This window comes from Chionomys nivalis, chromosome 8 (assembly GCF_950005125.1).
Source record: "Chionomys nivalis chromosome 8, mChiNiv1.1, whole genome shotgun sequence".
Lineage (NCBI taxonomy): Eukaryota > Metazoa > Chordata > Mammalia > Rodentia > Cricetidae > Chionomys > Chionomys nivalis.
This window is the reverse complement of record NC_080093.1, coordinates 12745926-12770912: the sequence shown is the minus strand read 5'-3', so window position 1 is coordinate 12770912 and position 24987 is coordinate 12745926. Positions and strand designations below refer to the sequence as shown.

The 24987-nt window shown below is 43.1% G+C and overlaps 1 protein-coding gene across 1 annotated transcript in view; it reads right to left on the bottom strand.

Moving 5' to 3' along the window:
• Cfap43 (cilia and flagella associated protein 43) overlaps nt 1-23592 on the bottom strand; it is an 84214-nt gene extending 60622 nt beyond the window's left edge. Inside the window, exons 1-5 of the mRNA XM_057779909.1 lie at nt 23496-23592; nt 21964-22217; nt 15861-15957; nt 7823-7990; nt 2507-2657 (exon numbers count right to left, since the gene is read on the bottom strand). Coding sequence (XP_057635892.1) covers nt 2507-2657; nt 7823-7990; nt 15861-15957; nt 21964-22217; nt 23496-23560 — 735 coding nt within the window. The 5' untranslated portion in view covers nt 23561-23592. The remainder of the gene's footprint in view (nt 1-2506; nt 2658-7822; nt 7991-15860; nt 15958-21963; nt 22218-23495) is intronic.
• Between the last annotated feature and the right edge of the window lie 1395 nt (nt 23593-24987).

Sequence of the window (24987 nt, the reverse complement as noted above, 5' to 3'; positions counted from 1 at the left end):
CTTCCCTTACAGAAGTTACCAACCAGTGAGGGGAAGCACAATAAAAAAGAAGTTGCAAAGCTGAATGTGGAGAACGTGCTGAGAAACACGATGGAGTCAAGCAGGGGCAGGAGCTAGAGTTGGGAAGTACTGGTACCATATGCTCCGCAGGCGTCCATTATGAACTCCTTGCTGTGCTAGCCACCTTCCTAATAAATACCCAATTGTTTGATAATATCAACACATTGCCCTTTTAATGAAATATTTGTAGATTCAAGGCAGTGACAGCAGCAGTCCCACCAGATTTGCGACTGACTTAGATTGTTGATGTTACATATTCCAACACATGCACGCTAGCCATTGGTCATGGGCAATCAGTGCATCCAGTCTAGTTTCTTCTCAGCGGGACCGTCATGTAGAGGAGAATCAGCAAGCAGCCTAATCAGAGAGTGATTGAGGCTGAGCCAGGTACGTGGTTTACAGGAGCAGTGTTGATACAGCTCCCCCTGGCTGAGTGAGGAGTGGACAGAGAGGACCTTGAAATACCACCAAGGCAGTGGTCAGATGGGAGATGTATTGCGATGGTGTTTTACAGGGGGAGGTGGCTTTAATTGCAAGATTGATCTAGTTCGTGTCTTCACAGACTTGGATAGTTAGGAAATAAAAGCCCGAATAATTACCACTTGCCCACCTCCTGACCCTGCGTTTAAAAAAGGCACCACTTGCTGACCAAAGGGATTAGACTGTCACCAATAAATGGCTTTTCTGTGGGATCTGACTGAGTGACATTCACTGAAGCAGGGTACTTCAGCCCTCTCGGGTGGCTCTGATGACTTCTGACAGACTAATCACAGGAAAGACTCTAGTTTGGCACAGCTAAGTGTAGTTATCATTTTATTTATTTATTTATTGATAGGATCTCACTGTGTAACCCAGGCTAGCCTGGAACTTTTGATCCATCTGCTTCTGTCTCCCCAATGTTGACAAAGTACACCAGTGTCCAGCTTGTAAAATCTTAAAAAAAAAAACCAATAATCCCCAAACTCTCCAAAATAAATGACACCAGTCTAGGTCCCCTAATACCAGGGGATCTGTGTATGAAATGGAGGTGGGGATTGAACATTGTGCAAGGTTGAACTCACAGGGGAGGAGGGGGAGAGAGGGAGGGAGGGAGGGGGGTTCTAGGCACCAAAAACCAGTCTGACTGAATGTCTTGTTTTTTATTTTGCTGCCCTCTTGTGGCTGAGAAGGGGTGGCGCATTTTCCAAGGCTAGAAACACGACCGAACAAGAATTAGCCATGCTTCCTTATTTACAAAAGTGAGCCTGGTGGTTGTGGTTGTGGTTGTGGTGGTGGTGGTGGTGGTGGTGCACGCTTTTAATCCCAGCACTCGGGAGGCAGAGGCAGGCGGATCTCTGTGAGTTTGAGGCCAGCCTGAGCTAGTTCCAGAACAGACTCTAAAGCTACAGAAAAACTCTGTCTGGAAACACCCCCCCCCAAAAGGCGGGGGGGACACGGACATATTATGAACTTGTCTGCCTGTCACAGACATTTTATGACAATCTCGTTTTTCCCTGTGAGTACTTCTACTAACGGAGCAGGGCTGTTTCACTTGGGCGGCCGTTGTCCTCTGCTTAGCTTCACGGGCCATCAGTGGCCCACAGCAGTGGTGCTTCTCGTCTTCATCCCAAATGCCTTGCCCGTGACTTTCTCGCTCTGTGTCCCTCCTGACCATTGCTCTGAACTGCATTTAGCATGTTTGCTCTTATCCATCCCACTCAGTCTCTCAGACATGCCTTCCCCCAGGGCCTCTGGACATGCTGTCCCCTGCTCTAGAAATAGCCCTTCTGCTTGTAACAGGATGGATCCCATGCTTCAAGTCTCGAGAAAGAAGCTGGACTGTGTGGCGATCCCTTTCAGGCCACCTCACCCCACTGTGCCAATTATCACCCTGTATATGTATATGTCTCTCTTTGCTTTTGTTGTTAGTCTGTTCCTCTGACAGGATCATTCCTGCTTGGTCACCAGGGGTCCCACAGCCTGGAAGAGAGTCTACTAACCAACAAGAAGGAGCTTGATGTAAATGTGTGGAAAGCAAGCAACGGGGAGGGGATGGGTGTGAATCTGTTGACAAATTCTCCTGTTTTAAAATTCCCCCACCATGTTCCTCTCCCTGGCATTTGCTTGTGCTCAGAGATCTGACTTCTAACATGTTGGCAGTGCACTTCTCCATCCCTGTTCTCATCCCTCAGACTTCTGCAGCCCCTCCCCTTTGCTCCCAGGTGCTACCTGTGAGAGCTACATTTTAACATTTGCTTCTTCATCCCTGCCAGGACGCCTACTTGACAACTCCCACCCTGGGACGCTACTTGGCCGCTTCCCAGTCCCTCAACCAAACTGGATTCTGATTATCCAGGCATGTGGAGTCTTTGCTTCTTAGGAAATGCAGTAACAATCAGCATGGTCCTCACAATCAAATGAGACCTCCCTTCCAAGACTGCCACCTTGGAGAGGGCAAGAAAATTACCCTGAACGTCTCGGCCTCTTCGCCCACCAGCCCGGCAATGGCCGACAGCGGCAGCACGGGACCGTAAATGAGATCCTTGGTCAGTGAGGTGGGGAACAGGAGGTCTGGTTCATTGATGAGCGACCCGTCTTCCAGAGGTAGTTTGACCAACCTGGAGATAAAGGAGACATCGAAACAAATGGAGCAACGGAAACCAATTTCGGGTGGAGGCTCCGCGTATCAGCGTGAGATGGGGAAGGTGTTCTGCCACAGAAGGTGTTCTGCAAGAAGGTAAGGGCCAAGAAACAGATTTCAAAATACCTGCCATAAAGTGACAGGCTATGTGTAGTTAAAAATGAAGTGCATGGGGGATTATTGAGATGATCCCAAGTTACGGTGTGAGGCAGAAACTGTAAACTTCAATGTTTTGGGGGCTGGGTGCACATCTGGGAGCTGAAATAAACATACATATATAGTCAGAATCCAGCTGCTACCTCGGCAATGTCTGATGATAAAAATCCATCTTGTAGTTTATCCTATATCTGTTTTCAGCCAATGATGTATTATCAAAGAGGGTTTAGAGAATTTACGGAATTAAATCAGAGGCTTCTTGGTTGTGGTCCATGAGCGGTGACCTCCTTTGGAGAACGGTCACATAAACAGAGTACACTGCCTGGATGTGTGACTGAGAGCATCTGGGCCCTGCCGGTCCTCTTAGGTGTCCCTTACTTCATTGGTATATGAAAAAGTCATACCAGTCAATGTTCAGAAACACAGTGGAACAGTCGAGGGACTCGCGGGAAGAAGGGGTGTATTAAGTCAGGTGTCTACCCTGATGCAGCTCTGGTGGACATCACCTGCTCTGTTAAGAGACAGAGTGTGACCAATGACTGGAGACAGATTGTCTATTCTCTAGGCCCTTGTGAAAACAACTTTGAGGGAGAAACTGCGCTAATCACAACTCTTAGATGCCTCCAGTGTGAACAATTGCCTTTTTTTCTTTTCCAGTTCTTTTCTGACTCCACATGTTACCTAGGGTTGTTTTTCAAAAATTGCAGTTTCAAGAGTATATCTCTATATACCTCCCCAGCATCCCTTGATCTTCACTGAAAACGGTCAACCCCGTGGTAGTGTGGGACTCTGAACTCTATGCACCAAACATCCATTATCAGCTATCACTATTTGGTCCAGGACATCCTGAGACACATTTCTTTTTAAATGAGTAACTCCCATGACTCTACTCTGTGGGCGCTGGCTTGAATAACATGGCTGACTGTATACTGCACTCTGCATGCTTCCTGTAGCCAACAAATGCTGATTTTAGAGTCTTTAGTAGAGTACCAAATAAATGGAAACAAAAGTCACTGGGGTTCTTTCTTAGATAATAGTAACATTTAAAAACATTCACTGAAGGCCACAGAACAGGTGAGTGACCCTTCTGCAGCTAAACTGTCCCACTCCCTAGATTCTGTTCCACTGATCAGCCCTCCAACCTCATCACCAGCCCCAAGGCCAGGCCCTGCTTCCAACCATGAGGTACTTCTCAATAGGCCACACCAGTCAGAAGAAGAGAGACTCCCTGCTGTCACAAAGGCCAAGCTAACCCCAGAAAGTCAGCTCCCAATTTGATCAAAGGTCACACCAACTACCAGAAATCCGGGCCACAAAGACTAGAAAACCAAAGAGGAAACAGAAACCAAGGAACAATACACATATCAACAAAGAAAAACTCAGAAAGCAGTACCTGGATCTATAACGCCCAAACCCAGATGCCTAAGTGCCAGTATAAGAATGCAATCAACAACAGCCAGGGTGGTACGGCACCAACAGGCTCCAGCTATCCTGCTACAGTAAGGCCTGAATATTCCAGCTCAGCTGAACCACAAGAAAAAGACCTTAAAAACAACATTATGATAGTGATAGAGGTCCTTAAAGAGAGAAAATAAAAACTCTGTTAAAGAAATTGAAGAAAAGACAACCAAAAATTTGGAGGAATCAATAAATTCCTTAAAGAACACCAAGAAAAAAGCAAATGGGTGATAGAAAACTATTCAAGATCTGAAAACTGAAATAAAAGCAGAAAAAAAAATAACTCACAAACTGAGGAACTTCTGGAACTGGGAAATCTGGGTAAGTGAACAGGAACTACAGACACAAGCATTGCCAACAGAATACAACTCCTTCATCATGAAAGTCTTGGAGGGATCAGGGACACAAAGAACATACCTAAACATAATAAAGACAACTTTCAGAAGACAACAGGCAACGTCAAATTAAATGAGAGAAGCCCAAAGCAATTCCACTAAAATCAGGAACAAGATAGGGCTGTCCATTCTCTCCATATCTATTCAATAGAGTATTCAAAGTTCTAGCTGGAGCAATAAGTCAACTGAAGGAGATCAAGAGGATACAAATTGAAAAGAAAGAAGTCAAAGTATTGCTATTTGCAGATGATATGATAGTATACACAAGTGACCCCCACAATTCTACCAGAGCACTCCTCCAGCTGAGGAACACCTTCAGTAAAGTGGCTGGATACAAGATTAACTTTAAAAAAAAAAGTATGGGGGCTGGAGAGATGGCTCAGCGGTTAAGAGCATTGCCTGTTCTTCCAAAGGTCCTAAGTTCAATTCCCAGCAACCACATGGTGGCTTACAACCATCAGTAATAAGGTCTGGTGCCCTCTTCTGGCCTGCAGGAATACATGTAGACAAAATATTATATACATAATAAATAAATAAATATTTTTTAAAAAGAAACTGTGCTCAGTTATCAGAGTACCATTAAAAAAAGTAACCCTCCTATATACAAATGACAAATGACCTGAGAAAGAAATAAGGGAAACACCACCCTTTATTATAGCCATGAAAAATCTGAAATATCTTGGGGTAACTCTAGTTACACTCAAGCAAGTGAAAGAACTGTGTTATAAAAACTTCAAGTCTTTGAAGAAGGAAATTGAAGAAGATATCAGAAAATGGAAAGACCTCCTATGCTCATGGATCAGTAGGTTTCACATAATAAAAATGGTATCCTATCAAAAACAATCTACAGATTTAATGCAATTCCCATCAAAATTTCAACAAAATTCTGATGTGGGATGTCCCTCTGTATGCTGTGAATATGTTTTATTACCAATGATTAATAAAGAAGTTGCTTTGGCCTATAGCAGGGCAGAATACAGCTAGGCAGGAAAGCCAAACTAAATATAGGGAGAAAGAAGGCAGAGTCAGGGAGATGCCATCAGCCTCCAGAGAAGCATGATATGAGGTAACAAGCCACAATCCTTGTGGTTAAATATAGAATAATAGAAATAGGTTAATTTAAGTTGTAAGAGCTAGTTAATGATAAGCCTGAGCTAATAGGCCAAGCAGTTTGTAATTAATATTAAGCCTCAGAGTGGTCATTTTAAAAGTGGCTATTGGACTGGGCAGGAAAAGAAACCTCCAGTTATACAATTCTTTACAGATCTTGAAAGAACAGTACTCAACTTCAAAAGGAAAGACCAAACAAACAAGAAAGCAAGCAAACAAACAAACCAGAATAGTTAAAACAATCCTATAAAACAAAAGAACTGGAGGTATCACTATTCTTGATTTTAAGCTGTACTTCAGAGATATAGTAGTAAAAGCCACATGGTATTGGCATAAAAACAGACACACTGATCAATAGAGTTGAATTGGAGATCCAGATGTCAATCTACACACCTACGGACACTTGATTTTTGATAAAGAATCCAGAAATGTACAATGGAAAAAAGAAAGCACCTTCAACAAATGGTGCTAGTCTAACTGGATATTGGTATGTAGAAGAATGTAAACAGATCCATAACTACCATCCTGTACAAAACTCAAGTCCAAGGATCAAAGACCCTAATATAGAAACCAGAAACCCTGAGCCGGATAGAAGAGAAAGTGGGGAACAGAGTAGTAGTGTATATTATTTGTATTTTAATAAATAAATCTTTCCTGAAGACCAGAGGCAAAGCTAAAGCCACTAGAGTTCAGGTAATGGTGACACACACCTTTAATCCCAGGATTTGGGGAAACAGAGGCAGAACTCTGTGAGTTCAAAGCTACCCTGGGCTACACAAGATCAATGTAGAAACAAATCCAGGTGGTGGCGGCCTATAGCTTTAATTTTAGTACTAGGGTGTCATGCCTTTAATCCCAGCACTAGGGGAAAGATAAAATGGGAGGAGAGAGAGTCTTAAATGGCTTAGTCTGCAGTCAGCCAACCTTGGTAGAGGTAAGACTTCTCTAGTGGCTTGGCTGCTTTGCTTTTCTGGTTTTCAGGTTGAACCCCAATTCTGTCTTTAGGTTTTTATTATTCATGCTACAGAACAGCTTTGAACACATTGACACGGGAGACAACTTACTGAACAGAATATCAATAGCACAGGTACTAAGATAAACAATTAATAAATGGGATCTCATGAAACTGAAAAGCTTCTGTAAGGCAAAGGACACTAATAGGACAAAAAGGCAGATCACAGGATGGGAAAGATTTTCAACTCCACATCTGACAGATGTGGATGGCTAATATCCAAAATATATAAAGAATTCAGGAAACTAGACATGAACAAACTAAATAATACAACAAAAATGGGGTGCATATCTACACAGAAAATTCCCAACAGAAGAAACTCAAATGGACAAGAAACACTTAAAGAAATATTTAACATCCTTAACCATCAGGGAAATACAAATCAAAATGACTTTGAGATTACATCTTACACCTGTCAGAATGGATAAAGTCAAAAACACAGGTGCCAGCTTATGCTTGAGAGGATGTGGAGCAGTATGGGGGGGCGGTCACTGACTTTTTTGCCTACTCATGGGACCCTTTTACTCCCTCTGTGTTGCCTCTTGAAGACTTGGTTTGATAGCATGTAGTTGGCATTATAGTGACATATTATGCCGTGTTTGGTTGATGTCCCTGGGAGGCCTGCTCTTTTCTGAGGGGAGACAGAGGAGTGGTGGGGGAAGGCTGGAGGAAGGGAGGAGGGTAGAGAGGGGAGGGGGGAACTGTGATAGGGATGTAATATATGAGAGATAAATTTAAAAATATATTAATTTGAGTAAATCAAATTTTGCAAAATTAAACATGCTGGAAAAAACTCATAGAGGACTTGGGAAGTCAAAGAGAATCTGAAGTGTGAGCAGGCACTCCAAGCTTATTACAGATGCTGAGTACTGTTGTAATTTATAATAAGCTGTGTGTGTGTGGCCATGCTTGTGAGTATTGTTTGAAGCCACTTAATTCATCAAAAAGGCCCAGAAATGGCTGTGAATGCAAATGAAGACCATGTGGTTGTGGAACAGCATGGGCCCCCACCTCATCTTGAAGTGATGGTCCTGGTTACTTCTCTCAATGGTCCACACGCTCACTATGCTTGAACTTGACAAACACATTTGATGCCAGTTCATGGGGTTGAAGGACATCTGGCTCACGTCCATTCCAGGATGTGACTTCTTGCACAAGATGACACCGGATTCCCAGTTCCTTAGAGGGAAGCAGCATTCGAGGAAAAATTAGTTTGTTTTAATTTTATGTCTTGGAAAAATCTTATAATAAGACAACTTACATCAACTGAAGCATAATTTGTGATATAATTTATATAGCCTATGACACAAACCAAAAATTTTTAAATGATTGTATTTAAATGAATCCTCTAAGAAATGAAATACTATGTATGTCTAATATTGCACGATTGTACCAGGTCCTCACTGATGACAGCAGATCATTTACTGGAATTAAAAAATCTTTTTAAAATCAAGCACTTGATTTGCACATTTGAGAAAATAGCCTCAAATCCTGCCAGCTAGGTCCTTTGCTAGAGGGGTGGAAAACAGAAACACACCAAAATGCGGAAGTTGCTTCAGCCTCGGGGCAAGCAGAGCAGGGATTAGAAAACAGACCTGGTGTTTCCTGAACTTGCCTTGCTCCCTGATCCCCCTGTCTTCAAGGCTTCCCATCCCAGCCTAACCCCTTGCCCATCACAGCTAGAATCTTGCTGGAATCCCTGGCTCCCTCAATCCTTAGTCTTCTTTCCTCAGGCAGCTGGCAAACTTGTCAAGCCTGCGTGGATACAACCAGAAGCCCGAGTAATCAAGTCAGATGCAGTCATTAAGGTTGGACTCTAATTTAAAAATCACTGAGGTTTTTCTAAAAGTAGGGGCATTGTGAGACAGACACATGGGGAGAACGCCCTGTGTGCTGAGTGTGAATGAAGGCAGAGAGCGGGGTGGCTTGTCTGCAGGCCAAGGAACATCAGAATTGCCATCAAGGCAGCAGTGGGAACTGCCCAGGCACAGAAGCCCAGGCACAGATGCCCAGGCGTAGAGCAGATTCACTTACAGCCCTTAGAAGGCACCAAGTCACCCCTCAGCCAGCTTGAAATTCTGGTCTCCAGAACTTGAGACAATAAATTTCTGTTGCTTAAGTCATCTGCTTTGTGGTATTTGTTACAGTGATCTCCGAAGACAAATATGAGGGTCTATTTAAACACCCTTTACCTTCCCAAGAGTCCTTCCCTGATGCTCCCTCCACTCTTGGGTTAGATGCTCCTGTGTACCTAAGATTACTGGAAGCTGTGAAATATTTCAGCCTCTCGGGGCTTAAACTCTACCCCGCCACCTAACAAGTAGCTTGGGAATAAAACACGTCAAACGCGGAGGAAGAACAGTGAGCCGCTTGTTTCCAGTATGACGTCAAGAAGCATTTCCAACCCACTTCCCCTGACAAAAGTGAACTGCCCCTTGCTTTGACTCCCATCTGACACTCCAAAGAAATGAAACGTTGACATCCTTGTACACATTCCTTAGCAGACCCCATGTGATAAGGACACACATGGTGTTATAGGGTAGAGCATTTAGCTATGAAACATCATTGGGTCACCTCGGAGCATAGCTCAGCCAAGTGCCGTGGCATAGAGACTTACAGAAACATAACTATTCTCATGTTGCGCTCAGAAGTATTTAAGCATGCCCTCTTCTTTAGTTCAGGCTCATGAACTGTTGCTGTCGTGGGTGTTTCGGTCCCTCCTCCCATTCATGCGTCCATGTGCTTTGGACTGTGAAGACAGTTGTCATGAGAGGACCATGACCATCATAAAAGGAGACTTTAGATAGCAACTGTGTGACTAGATTGTGGTTTGTTTATTTATTTTGTAGTCTTTGCTCTTAGGGGACCCACCTTCCAGCTCCCAAATAAATACACCGAGGCTAATTCTTACTTATAAATGTCCAGCCTTAGCTCGGTTTGTTTCTAGCCAGTTTTTCTTAGCTTAAATTATCCCATCTACCTTTTGCCTCTGAGCTTTTACCTTTCTTTATTCTATGTCTTTCTTTACTTCTTACTCCATTGTTGGCTGTGCAGCTGGGTGGCTGGCCCCTCACATCCCCTCTTCTCCTCTTCTTGTTCCCTTTCTTCTCTCTCTTTTCTTACTTATTCCCTCTTCCCGCCAGCTCCACTTGTCTCTCTCCTGCCTAGCTATTGGCCACTCAGCTCTTTATTAGACCCATCAGGTGTTTTAGATAGGCAAAGTAACACAGTTTTACAGAGTTAAACAAATGCAACGTTGATGTAGGAAGTCCTTCTGTATATGTGCTGCTTTTATTGGTTAATGAATAAAGAATCTGCATTGGCCTGTGATAGGGCAGAGTAGAGCTAAGCAGGGAAAACTAAACTGAATGCTGGGAGAAAGAAGGCAGAGTTGAGAGAGGCCATGTAGCCCCGCCAGAGACAGACGCCAGATGGAATCTTGCCGGTAAGCCACAGCCATGTGGCAGTACACAGATTAATAGAAATGGGTTAAATTAAGATATAAGAGCCAGCCAATAAGAAGCTAGAGCTAATAGGTCAAGCAGTGATTTAATTAATATAGTTTTTGAGTGATTATTTGGGGTCTGGGAAGGTGGAAACAAACAAGTAGCCTCTGCCAACAAACTGGTACTCTAGTGTGGTCAACTATATCCACATAAAACCTGAAAGCTTAAAAAGGAATTCTAAACACACGCGCGCACACACATCAGAGTTTAACACAGCTTCTTGCTCTGTTTGCTGGTGGCATGCTGCCGTTCCTTTAAGAGAGGTCTTCCTGATTCAGAGGTATAAAAAAAAACCCTGGTTTTGAGCCGGGCAGTGGTGGCGCACGCTTTTAATCCCAGCACTCGGGAGGCAGAGGCAGGCGGATCTCTGTGAGTTCGAGACCAGCCTGGTCTACAAGAGCTAGTTCCAGGACAGGCTCCAAAACCACAGAGAAACCCTGTCTCGAAAAACCAAACCAAACCAAAACAAAACAAAACAAAAAACCCTGGTTTTTAAAGGGCGGCTTCCTGGGTGGTTCTGCCAGCACGAACTCTGACTCTTTTGGGAGGTCTGGCTATGGAGCATTTAAATGGAGTTTGTGAACAGAGTGCTACAACTTGCTTAATGACAACACAGACCTGCTGCGACCTGACCCTGGATCTGGGGCAGAAAGAATGGCGCTCAGAGGCAATGAACAGACCTCCAGCATGTTGTACTGGGTGGAGCCAAAAGACAAAGCAGATTTAGTCCTGGTAATGTCGTTTTGCGTTTTAAGACATGTTCCTAGACAGAAAAAGATTTCAGATACAAAATAGGACAGATTCAGACATAAAAGACCTCTAAATGAGATACAATGTGTTTAAAAAATGTATGTAAGCTTGGGAGAGAGGAGAAAAAGAGTAAAGAGACAGTAAATGCAATATAAAAGAGTACAGACAGTCATAGATTAAAGGAGTAAAGATAATAAAATAAATATTAAACCTGTAGAAAAAAGTAATAGAGTAAGAAAAATGAGCCATGTAAAGATAGAAAATAAATAGAGAGTCTGGATTGTGTATATTATTTTCTTTAAATTATTTGCCTGTGAAGGAGCAAAGTACAGAGAAACATTTCATTGTAGGGGCTGCTAAGCTAAACCAACATTTATGTTTTAAAGGTATCATGACCTCAGAATTTAGGTCTAAGGATTTGTTGCTTTAGGAAAGAGGTTCTTCTTTTGTTTCCATAGAGGATGAGCACCTGTGGATTCCTTCTAGACTAATGTGGTTTGATGGACAAAGACCCCCAGAAAGGTCACTGTAAACACCCCCCAAAATTACTTTGCCCAACAAAAAGCAGGAAGCAGTTCGGAGAGAACTATGCCCAAGTTCCCTAAATGATTGTTTATAAATGTTTGTTTACATTTAAAGGGGGATATGCTATAGAGATTTGCATTGGTGTGGATTTTGGGTTTTTGGTACAAATTTAATGTCAATTTTGTTATATGTATATTTCTGTTCTTGATTAAGGTATTGTGCTTGTGCAGCTCATTTAAAAATATAATATATAATTAAGAAATGCAGGTTAATAGATAGTCATCTATAATAGTCAAGCTTGTAGTCATGTTAAATTTTCTAGATATATAGAGATATATTTCTGTTAGATAGATATTCTTCAAACCTTTCAAAGACTACAGACTATGGCATTTAAAGTATTTTAAGAACTTAGGAGTTTTCATGACAATGTGACATATCTATTTCTGGCTGCACCAATCTACTTCAAGAGGAAGATGGGCATGGAAGAGGTTCCTCATAGAGTTTGTTAGCCATTTGGACAAGACACTACTCTTGTCTGAACTGCTTGACTGGACATGCAGGACCCACAGAAAAATGTCTGCTGAAGCTGCCTAAAGAAGGTGAGACAGAGCAGGGAGGTGGTCACACATGCCTTTAACCCCAGCACTTGGGAGGCAGAGGCAGGCAGATCTCTATGAGTTCAAGGTCAGCCTGGTCTGCAACAGCTAGTTCTAAGACAGGTACCAAAGCTACAAAGAAATCTTGTATCAAAAACAAAACAAAAACAAACAAACAAACAAACAAAAGAAAGTGACACAGTCCCTCAGGGTTCCTGCTTCATGAAAGAGTCTGCCAGACATTTTTTAGGACACAGAAGATAGAAACTGATGGAGTTTGCCATTACAAGGCAGAATAGATCTTCAAATTTCCTGTCTCATGGAAAAGTCTGCTAGATACTATGGACCTGTAGGCTGAAGATTGACTGCCCCAACGTTACAGAAGAACTTTGGGTGACTGTCCAGGCAGCAAGATGTCTCTGTCAAGTCTAGAGTTTTGAAAGTTGCTTACAATGCACTTCTTGTTTACTTAGTTAATGTTATATCCTTCTGTGGTCTTTGATGGAGTTGAAAAATAGATAGTTACAATTATAGTTTTCCTTAGTTATGATAAAAGATAAAGTAGATATAAATACTGTAACTGTAATTCTTGCTTGATACCTGTTTTGTTATATATAATTTTACTATATTAAAGTTAAAACCTTCCTTTTTATTCTTTTTTTTTGTTTGTTTGTTTTTTTTTTGTTTTTGTTTTTGTTTTTTGAGACAGGGTTTCTCTGTAAAGCCTGTCCTGGAACTAGCTCCTGTAGACCAGGCTGGTCTTGAACTCACAGAGATATGCTTGCCTATGCCTCCCTAGTGCTGGGATTAAAGGCTTGCACCACCACCTCCCTGCTTCCTTTCTTTTTATTTAGACAGAAAGGGGGAGATGATGTAAGAAGTTCTTCTGTATATGTGTTGCTTTTATTGGTTAATGAATAAAGAATCTGCATTGGCACAGGCAGGGTAGAGCTAGGCAGGGAAAACTAAACTGAATGCTGGGAGAAAGAATGCAGAGTCAAGAAAAGTCATGTAGCCCCGCTAGAGACAGATGCCAGATGGAACCTTGCTGGTAAGCCACAGCCATGTGGCGATACACAGGTTAATAGAAATGAGTTAAATTAGATGTAAGAGCTAGCCAATAAGAAGCTAGAGCTAATAGGCAAAGCAGTGATTTAATTAATACAGCTCTGTGTGGTTATTTCAAGTCTGAGAAGCTGGAAACAAGCAATTGGCCTCCACCAACACAACATAAAAGAATGCAACACAACTTCACATAATTAAACAAATATTTCATGGCACAAAAGACTGCAACATGTCTTTAACTAATATTCCACGAAACTAGATGGTATATCTGTCTCACAGAGTAGCAAGGACTGTTGGGATATATAGTGCTAGCAGATTTCCAAACCATGAAGCTGCATGAAAGCAGACAGAACAGAAGGAATATGTGGTGATATTTCGTTTGTATTTTAATAAATATAGCTTGCCTTGAAGATCAGAGAGTATAACAGTCACACTGTTCAGTCATACAGACCAGGCAGTGGTGGCACACACAGTTTAATCCCAGTAGCTACACTAGTTAGCCATAGAGACCGGGTGGTAGTGGTGCATGCCTTTAATCCCAACACTAGAGAGGAATATAAAACGGGAGGAGGCAGCTCTCACAAACAGTCTCATTCTGTGATTCCTGAAGACAGGATTGCCATTTCAGTCTGAGGTAGAGGTAAAAGCCAGTATCTGGCTGTTTTGCTTTTCTGATCTTCAGGTTGAACCCCAATATCTGTGTCTGGGTGTTTATTATTCGTGCTACAGGACTATGTGGCCCCTGTTTATGAAATGTGTAGAAAAAGCAAATGAGTCCTAGTGACATAAACACACCAGAGGCTGATTGTGGGGAGGGCCGAGGGTGGGTTAAAAGTATGTATGGTAAGGAGCAGTGACAAGGCTTTGGGAGGAACAAGGAAACCGTGGGTAAGAGTTCATTTGTCCTGATTATGGTGACAGCTTCAAGGGTGCTTGCATCAGCCCAAATATAAACTGTATAATTTATATGTGAACAGTTCAGTATACACCTCAGTAAGGCTGGGAGTGAAAAGGAGAGAGGGGAGAGAGAGAGAGAGAGAGAGAGAGAGAGAGAGAGAGAGAGAGAGAGAGAGAGAGGCCAAGAATCAAACTCAGGGCATGAACCATGATTGAAAACATTCTACCAGTGAACTACATCACCAGTCTTTAGTAGTGTGCGCCCTCCCTTCCTCTTCCTCCTTCCTCCTCCCCCTCTCTCTTTCTTTCTCTTCCCTCTCCAAGGTTTTATACTTTAGAGCAGGAGCCCAGTTGGCCCAAAACTGTGTAGCCAAGGCTAGCCTCCTATCTCAACCTCTCAGGTGCTGGAATGACAGACGCCAACTGACACACGAGTCTCAGCTTTTGGTGGAACAGCCGTTCAGAGCACTGGATTCTCCTTCAGGGGATCTATGTTCGATTCTCAGAACCCAGGTACACATAAAATACCCACTAAAATAAACTAGTAAACGAGACCAGCCTGGTCTACAAGAGCTAGTTCCAGGACAGGCTCCAAAACCACAGAGAAACCCTGTCTCGAAAAACCAAAAAAAAAATAAATAAATAAAAAAATAAACTAGTAAAGGAAAATAAAATGGCACGTAAGTTAAATTTGGCCCCCTGAACTGGGAATCTTAGATGTTTTAGGTAGAAATGCTGGTGTCCAAAACTGGCCTTAATCCATTCCAGCAACACTTTGCCCTTCTCATTAAACAAAACAAAAAACAACTCCCTGGAGAAGTTTCTGTCATAGATGGAAGAGAATGAATCTACAAAGTTGGTTACATGAAAAGGCCCAGCACAGACAGCTGGGTCTAACCTACAGGTTTCTCTGCCCAGCTGGTCAACGTGGTAGAATGTTCCACCCTGAACATACCTCGCTAGTAACACCATGAACTGCTAACTTTAAGATGAACTCAAGTACACAGACTATCCTAATTTCAACATGGGCAGAAAACACACTAATAACTCAGAAAAACCACTTGCTTTAGGGAAAGATGAAACTTATATACCCTGAATCATTGCTTCACCTGGTTAAGGAAATACCGCATGAGGAGGTTTGAAAGAAAACGGCTCTATTAGGGGGTGTGGCCTTGTTGGAGTACGTTTGGTCTTGTTGGAGGAAGTGTGTAACTGTGGGGGTGGGCTTTGATGTCTCTTTTCTCAAGCTTCCCTCAGTGTGACAGTCGACTTCCTGTGGCCTTCTGATCAAGATGTAGCCAGCACCATGTTTGCCTGCGTGCCATCATGCTTCCTGTCATGATGATAATGGACTAAACCTCGAAAATGTAAGCCACCACCTCAATTAAATGTTTTCTTTGCAAGAGTTGCCATGGTCATGGTGTCTCTTCGTAGCAATAAAAAGCCCCAAGACACTGCGTATGTCACTAAAAAGGGAGAGATGGTAATTCAGTTCTAAGATACTGCATGTGTCAGTACACAGGGAAAGATGGTAATTCAGCTGTCACAATTTTTATCCTGACAAATTTCATATCTGAGTATAAAGATGACATTAAATCATGTGACTAGGATGTTCATTCTTCCCAGCTTCCCTTGTCTGGGATTTTCGTGAGAGTTCCCTTTGGCTCCAGTGAAGACGGGGGAAGATGGCTGTGTGGGGTACTGACTTACCAGAGGGCCAGCTCAAACTCGGGAAGAGACGAGTAACTGGCCAGGTAGGTGCCGCAGTAGCTGAAGCAAAGCAAAGTGTAGTCCAGGAGGATGTTGCCTAAAATACAAAACCCATGACAAGAACTTGACTGTGGCATCCAGATGAACTCACAGCCTCACAGAAAGTGTCCCTTTCCTAGTGATTTGCATGTTTGTACTCTGTCACGAAGTGCGTGGCCTCCTGGCCACCTCAGATTGCAAACAGAAAGCTCAGGGCCAAGTTAAGAACCGTTTTCGATGCTTTTGTTGGTGATGGCTTTGTCTTGTTTTCTTTCAAACAGGATCTTCTATGTCGTTGAAATTAGCTTCAAATTCATAATGCCCCTGCCTCCGTCTCCCAAGTGCGAGGATTATATAGACTTATTCTACCACATCCAGTAAAATTCATTTTTATTAAGACCATTAGGTCACTCACTGTCTTTAGACTTTGGTGTAGTACTGAGCAAACTACACCATAGTGTCCCAGTCGGATTTGAAATGAATGACCCTTAATGTCTCATAAATGTGAGACATTGGGGTTAGAACAGTTATGCAAGCTTTAAGTGTTTTAGGAGGTTGTAATAATTCTAGCTAACATTTTAAATAGGTGTTATATATTAGGATTTATAATCTTTAGACCATATCTGGCCCTCAATTCAGTTTCTTCCAGTTCTTAGAACAACTTTGTATGTCTAGCTGCAGAAGAGCAACCTTAGCAATGAGATGTTTACAAGGGGGCTCTTGGGGAGGCTGAATGAGGAACAGGCTCATCTCTGTTTCCTAGGACAGGGCTGATTTTCTCGTCACTGGCTCGTCTTTAGTGTGGTTGCAAGGTCAGCCTTGATATCAGCACCTGATTTCTTGTTCTGAGTATTCTAATGACTGTTTCCATTTTTATACTTACTGTGTGTGCGTGTATGTATGTGTGTCTGTGTGTGTATGGTGTGACATGTGTGCAGATGTTTGCAGAGGCCAGAAGAGGATGCCAGACCTTCTTTAGTTGGAGTTATAGGTAAACTTGTGGGTGTTGGGATCAACTCGGATCCTCTGCAGGAGCAACAAGTGCTCTTAACTGCTGAACCATCTATCTCTCCAGCTCACACGTCTCATGTTAAACTGACTGTAGTGCATCCTTAGAGTGTGACTTTGTCATTAAATTTACTTAGCATGGCCTTATCAACAACAACAACAACAACAAAAATGTGTTTATTGAGCATGTAATAAAAAAATAAACATTCTGTGGGATGAGACCTTAATACAAATATTTTATATTCTTTCTTTACTTTTCCTATAATCAACATTTAATATCAAGTAAGTTCTAAATGTTATACAATATAAACATTACTATACATTAAAAAATTTAAATATATGATATTTTGAATATAATGTTTAAAAGAGAATTAAATATATACTTTTGTGACCCTAACATCAAGTTTGGTAAATTTCTTTCTGCTCTTTTCTTCTTTCAGACAGTCTCATGTAGCCCAGGATGGCACTAGATTCACTATGTAACTGAGGCTGGCCTTGACTCCAAATCCTCCTGCCTCCCCCCCCCCCCCAGCGCTGGGATTACAGGTGTGTACTACCATGCTCAGTTTCCTTCTACTATGTGTTAACATGTAGAAATACATGCAGATATACTTTCTGTATATATAAGTTCTGTTTGTAGTTGCAGTAAGTGTTGGTTGAATATTGTGCACAAAATGCTCCATTTAAAAATATAATGTGTATCACACAAAGTGTTCTATTTTACTGGTTTCCTTGTTTACATTACATTAAGCACTTTATCGTGTCTTTAATATTTCTTCAAAATTTTGCTTTGTAATGCTTGCAATAATATCCCTTCATGGAATTTTTAACGTATTTACTGTTCATATGACAGGGCTGTGGGCTGTAGTCTTTACAATGACAATACTCTTAACTCCTCTGTACACAAACCTATAATCATATTCCAGACCACTGCATTTCTTAAAACTGTGTTCTAATTCTCATAGCGACCCCAGAAGGGTTCTATCAGTTTATGCTCCCGCTGCCAGCGAGCAAGAGGCTACCGATTTCTCCACACTCTCACTGGACTCCACTGACACAAACACAGCCCCTGGATTTACATCACACTACAACTCTCTCCTGGGCTGCCGCCACCTATGTTGCGTGCTTGCGTATGTGGCTGAGGACGCCTGTCTGAGGCCACCTGGCTGGAGTCGCTTTCTCTCTTCTCTCTTCTACATGGGTGCTGCAGTTGAATCTGCTTAGTAAGGCTTATCAAGCAAGAATTTTTAATCTGCTGAGTCATCTTGCTGGCCCTAGGCCACACTTTAAAAAAAAAAAAAAACGAAATTTGAGCCAGATCAGTTTAATATAATCGATCATTTCTGATTTGTGATCTGTCTGAGAAAGTGCCTTGCCATTCGTCCAGTCTTTCTCTAACTGATTCTGAACGGCGTGAGGACATCCGGTTATTTTCCCGCCATTTTCCTCATTCTGTTACTTGCATTCTAATTTTTGTGATCTCTTTGATGTTTCGCTTTTGTTAGTAAATATGTCAATCATTTTAAAATCCTTGACCTGGAATAGAGTATTTTACCATATTTTGTACTACTTCTCAAATGAGCTTGCTTCTGCTGAGTCCTGTTTCCACGGGATATGTTATAATGAGCAGGATGTCTGTCTTGACATGTTAGTTCAAATAGTCAGTTCTTCTGACGTCACTGCTGAACAATCCACATCCCTGGGAGTGTGGGTTTCCTCACTATTGACGTCACTTTTCCGGATCTAGCCCTCTCCCCAGCTCCACTGATCTGGGGTCCCGCAGGAACTGCACTGATCTGGGGTCCCGCAAGCACCCCACTCTGCTAATTCCCTAAGATTTTTAATGTCACAAAGACCCTCTGCCTTGCTACCTCCTTCTTTTGTTTCAAAAACACTTTGGAATTATTTAAGGACTCCCTACTCTCTAAAATAATGAGCCTATGAGTGACTTTCTGTGACAAATATTAGAAAATACTTATTTATAATAATAATGATTTCTCTCCTGGAATATGTCTCCACGGAATCATATACTTAATTATATATTGCATAACTATTTAATATATATTTAAGTCTGGATCCCTGATATGTCTTTGAATTATTTCTAAGTATTGGTTAGATCTTCTGGTTGATATTGAATTACCCTGATGATAATGGGTATCTTTGATGATTTGTTTTTATTGTGAATTCTTCTAGGGATGTGCAATATGAATGCTGTCTACTAGTTTGAATTAATGTCTGATTGCTTGCCTAGGGTTGGAGACATAAACTTAAATGGAGGTAAAATGGAGGGCATCTGTTTGTTTGTTTGTTTGTTTTTGAGACAGGTTTTCTCTGTGTAACAACCCTGGCTATCCTGGAGCTCACTTTGTAGACCTGGCCGGCCTCAAGCTCACAGAGATCCACCTGCCTCTGCCTCCTGAGTGCTGACATGAAAAGCATGCGCTGCCTTTTCTGGCGAGCTGGGAGCATTTTAAACACAAAGTGTGGCTACAGTCCACACAAATAGTTCCTAATTTATGGCTGGATTATGCCTCCCAGAGGGCTGTGGGGATAGACAGCAGGTGACAACTAGTACTCAGCAGGTCAACCCACCAGACAAGTGACTCTCTGTGGGGGAGCCCCAGTAGGCAAAGTCTGTGAGGTTATGCAAACCAGTTGCCCCTGTCTGTAATTTTTCTTAAGTGCCACTTCATTTCTTCCTAAGAACTTCATTCCTTCCCTAATAGCAGGTATGGGTGTTTCCCACTGCTTGTGTGTTAATCTCATGTATGTATTCCATCTATTGGGCACATACATAGCTGTGGATGGTCGGGAAGATGATTTCTGCTTAAATGTGTAATTTTGATGAATAGAAATAATACTAGGATATTTTTCATTACTCTGACATAGGAAAGTGACAGTATTCTCAGTCACAAAGACAGTTAACTTTAGATTTCAGAAAAAATTCAAAACAAACTGCTTGACCCTAGAGAGAAATATACAAGGTCAATTTCCCAGGTGTTTGTTGCTGATTCAAAGTCAGGCTTGAGGCAACTTTGGTAGGCATACACCTCATGCAGGAATGGACTTTCTGCCCATACTCCCTATCACTCAAGGTCCAGCCAACTAACTGTTATCATTAAGTCTTGAATTGGAATGTCATTTTCTGTCTGGTAACCTTCACCAACTTAGAACTATGTGCATGACCAAGTGTTACTCATTGGACGGTCAGTGTGACCTCCCTAGCCTGAGAAAAACTGTGTGACTTATCCTGTGTTACGAGAGTGGGTTGGGTTCTGAAGATATAACATATAATTGTCCAGAGTCTGGCTGTGAAGAGAGGAAGCTGTGTTGAGCTATGCACAGAGATGCTGGAACAAAAGCAGTGCAGGGTGTGTGCTGAGAAGGAGATGGGAGAAGATGTGTGAAGGTGTGTAGTTATGTGGAGAAAGCGTGGAGAATGCATGTAGAATGCAACTGTGTGGAGACAAGGAAGATGAAGCTGTAGATGTAACTGTGTAGAGATGTGTGGCCATGCAGGAGAGATGTATGTATGTAAAGAGAGATATGTAACCGTATATGTAAAGAATTTAGCTGTGTGGAGACAGAGATTCTCAGAGGGGATTATTTAAGATGAAGTCAAAGAGAAAGTTACCGTCAGAAAGTGTCCGGGTTTCCTTATTTTACTCTTGGATAGAAAAGTCTAGCCCTCACCGCATTCGTGGAGTTTTCTGCATCCCTTGGAGCTGACTGGAGGCTGGCACCCCAGTTAATAGCAGCCTTCATTAAGGTGTCTTAATCTGTGAAGAACACAGACCAATTTCTCTAGAAATAACACACAAACTACAGTGACTGCGCCTGACTTGACCCAAACACTTGTGTGACCCACATGGTTCTGAAACCAAGGCTTCACCAAAGATAAGCTTCCTGATTGTTCTGCATGTGGACTTTTCATTGTTAGTTTGAGGCAAGGTCTCGTTTTTAGCTCAGGGTGGTTTTAGGCTCTGGATCCTTCTTTCTCAGCCTCCAAAAGTCTGGGTTACATGTGCGTGTAATCACAACACTCAGACTCAGGTTGTGTTATATGGGGGCAGGTATCAGATAGAGATTCCTGGAGACACACAGCAAGCTCAGTCCATGGAGGCCAGCTGTATCTGTGAATGATTTAACAGTAATACAAAAATAATAGGTAACCAATGGACAAGTGCTTGGTGTGTGTGTGTGTGTGCATGTGTGTGTGTGCATGTGTGCACACACACACAGTCCCTTAGCATCACCATAAACTTAACAGCAAACACCACATTTAGCCCTATTTTGTGGTTAAGAACACTGGGGTTTAGATGCATCTTTATTAGTTATACAAGTGTCAGTTCATGTTAGAACTCTAGTAAATCACCAGGAAAGAAGAAGAAACACTGTCCTGGAAAAGTCAGTTCTCTAACCCAGTGTTTCTCACAGTTTAAAACGCACACAAAACCCCTTGAGAAGGATTGTTAAAGCTAAGCTGTTGGTGGTAGGTCTGGGGTGGGAGCGGATCTGTGTGTTTTTGAGGGAATGGCTGTTTCTTTCTAACTTGCCCAGGCTGGCCTCCTGCTCATGGGCTCCAACAAGCCTTCCTTCTCAGCCTTTAAGTTTCTGGGTGCACAGGCGTGTGTCAACATAGCAAGCTATCTCTGCCCTTTGGAGTAGTTTCTGAGGTTGCAATGGTGTTAGCAGGAAGCACAGCACACTTTGAATCAGAAGGCGATTGCCGACTCAATGAAATCTGTGGTGATCAGCTTGACTGCTTCTATTTAAAACAACCCTTTCACAATATAAACCACCTTCATTCATAAAAACTAGATTTGCTCACAGAAAAACACTCTTCAGTTGCCAGGTGTGTGCTACACCCTTCAATCCCAGCTCTCAGCGAGCAGAGACAGGTGGCTTTCTGAGCTCGAGGCCAGCCTGGTCTACAGAACAAGTTCCAGGACAGCTAGGGCTACACACAGAGAAACCCTGTCTCCAATGAAAACATAAACAAAACTCCTTCAGTTCCAGGGGTGGGAGGACGTTGCGGGGAGGGTCTCCCAGATACCTTTTAACTTGTTTTTTCTGGACAGTGCAGGAAAGCTGTAGATGTGGATGACTGGTTTTAGTTTGCGGTCAGAGAACGCCACAACTTCACCAGGAACGTTAGTTGCCACGACGCCCACAATTCCGTTGATACACTGGAGCACAGTCTTCTTCTTGGTTTCAAGGTTAATGAATATTACGTAGTTCCCAGAAGGGTAGCAGATGGTGTGGTCGTTGACGAAATGGACGTTCTGACTCGGGAATCCTTGCACCCATCTTTGAGAAAAGAGAGCTGGCCATCAGTGTAATACTTTTGTGTTTCCTTTTTAACACGGCAACTAGAAAAACATCGGTTCCGTTTTTAACCCCCTTTCTGTTCCCATCGCTCAGATAGCCACACACATTCTCTATGAAACCAATATGAGTCAATGAATAATAGAAATTTAAAGATCAGTAGGTCTTGGGCCGGTGAGATGCTCTGTAGGTGAAGGAGCTTGAAGAAAACAACGTAGCTGGGCTCGTTTCTGTTAATTTAGTTAAAAGAGTGAAACAACAACAAACAATTAGAACTCAACTAAGCAGGGACTGGAGAGATAGCTCAGTGGTTAAGAGCAATGGCTGCTCTTCCAGAGGACCTGGGTTCAATTCCCACCACCCACATAGCAACTCACAACTGACATCCTCACAAGGAAATACATACAGGCAAATCACCAATGCTCTTAAAAAAGTTTTAAAAAGTCAACTAGACAAATTAAAAAACAAAACAAAACCCTTTGAATGGAACAGCACACTATATGATTGGAAACCACATCAATTGCTTCGCAGTTTACACGTATGAAGAGTATATGTGCCCTGTTTCAGACTTTAGATACAGATAAACGCGGGAAACAAAAGGATACGAAATCTATGCCAATGAAAGGCTTAGAACATACATGAAAGGCACGTTAGGTGAAGTTTGTGCGGTAAGTACATAGTGAAAGGGACGTCTGAGATAAGAAAAATTTCATTTTATTTAGATATTATGGTGGCAAGAGAGTGAAGGACACAGGTTTCCTGAGACCCTCACGAAAGGGAAGAGCACAGCAGTGAAAGAGTGAGTGAATCGCGAGCAGCACCCAGAACGTGAAAGAAAAGTCTTGTCATATGGCTCTTTCAGATTTCCAAGGGCCAGCATCAATGCACATAAATCCGGAGTGAGAGGGAGGGAGTAGGGATCGATCCGCCCTCAGCTGATGAAAATCGCCCAAGAGGATGCAGGTGAAGGGGTTAATATGCAGGAGCCATGGGTCTCAAAGTGCAGAAAATACCGAGGCGGGAAGGGGCGCAGAAACAAAGGGAGGAGGATAAGAAATCCTGGGCAAACAAGCGAGGGTCCCTGTAGCGGGAAACCAAGGGGCAAACATCCTGTGGGGGCACCAAGGGGGTCGCACAAAGGAAGCTGCCAGAGGTTGGGGAGGGGAGGGGAGAAGCAGAACGAGTCTGCAGGGGGGCCCTAGGGGTGGGGGTCGCGACAGATTTCCCTGCACCCCTCCCCGCGCGGCCGTGATGTCGCACCTCACCGACAGGGAGGCGTTGGTGAAGTGCGTGGAGGCATCTTCGCGCTCCCGGCCTTGCGCCATGACCACTCTCGGGCCACTCCGGGCCGCGGCCGGCCGTTACTCCGGGGTCCTGCCAGGTCGGGCTTTGGCGCCCGCCGAGACGCCACTGTTTACACCGGTATCCCGGAGACCGGGAGCCCCGCGCCCATTGGCTGGCGTGACACGCCTATAGGGGCAAGAGAGCAGTGGGACCCTTGGACTTGCAGGCTGCAGAGGCTGTGCCCTGCCACAGTTTCCGTATTAATACATTTAAACATGTAAACGGCTTTTGGTTTTGCATGCTGACCCGGCCACATTGCTTCTAGCGACACGCCTGGAAATATTTATTTATTTCCCTCACTGACTGAGCCCACTTTCCACCCAGAGGAAAGTGAGAAGCAGGAACTTGCCTAAGTGCCAAGGTCTCAATGGTCGTGTAACATTTCACGTGTCCCCTGTGATAGCACAAGTAGTCAAAAGTAATCAGGCCAATGACAGGCCATGCTCTTCTCCCCTCATCCCCTTCTCTGTCCTCCTCCCTCCCTTCCTGGGGCTTCGCCCTCCTTTCTTCAGGCTCTTTCTTTCTCTCCAGGCCACTGTCAACCTAAAGCAAACAAAACAAAGCCCAAACAGAGGTTCTCCAAAGAAAATACTATTCAGGAGCGGCAGAGCATGGTCCCGGGAACAGTCACAACACAATTAAGTGTTCCATCTCCGAAGGAAAGGGCTTCCCCAATGGAAGCGTTACAACTCTGAGGGAGAGGGCTTCTTCAGTGGAAGTACTACAGGTCGGCCAGAAATGGTAGCTTGGCAACCAGGAACCACGGAAAATCATACCGCACTGCAAACCTCATCAAAGAGCTTTATTGGGAGGGAAAAGCCCAGGAGGGTGGCTAGCTCTGCTAGGGCGAGAAGCAGACCCACCGAGTAGAAGGCAGGATTTATGTAGAGTTTCTTAGGGTTTGGGTTTTCCAGGGTGGCCTGGAACTGGTGGGAATTTTGGGGCCTGATCTTGGGGCAAGCTCAGGAATTGTTGGGATTCTTTTTCTTGGCCCTGGTCTTGGGCTTGGGATCAAATTGGGTTCCGGGGCAAGTCAGCATGTTTTTTCCTACCCGCTTGCCCTTACCGTAATAAACTACTGGTGTATTCAGGTAGGTGAAGCAAGGGGAAGTTTTAAAGAAAAAAACCAGGAAGACTATATTAAATATTTGAAACAGTAAGCGACAGCAACGACATTTAACAACGAGAATGATGAGATAGGACAGAAAGATGGAAAACCATGAAGACATGGGAAAGGCCCCCTAGCTGGAGTCTAGCAACTGAGAATCAAACATTCTAACCCATTAGCACTTGCTTGGGGCCTTATTCCCATGCCAGCCGGAGACCTGAAATTTTCTAGAACTCTCATCAGATTTTGCCTTCACAGTTACAGGGATTTTTCTAAATCAAACCCCCTTGTGCAATCCTT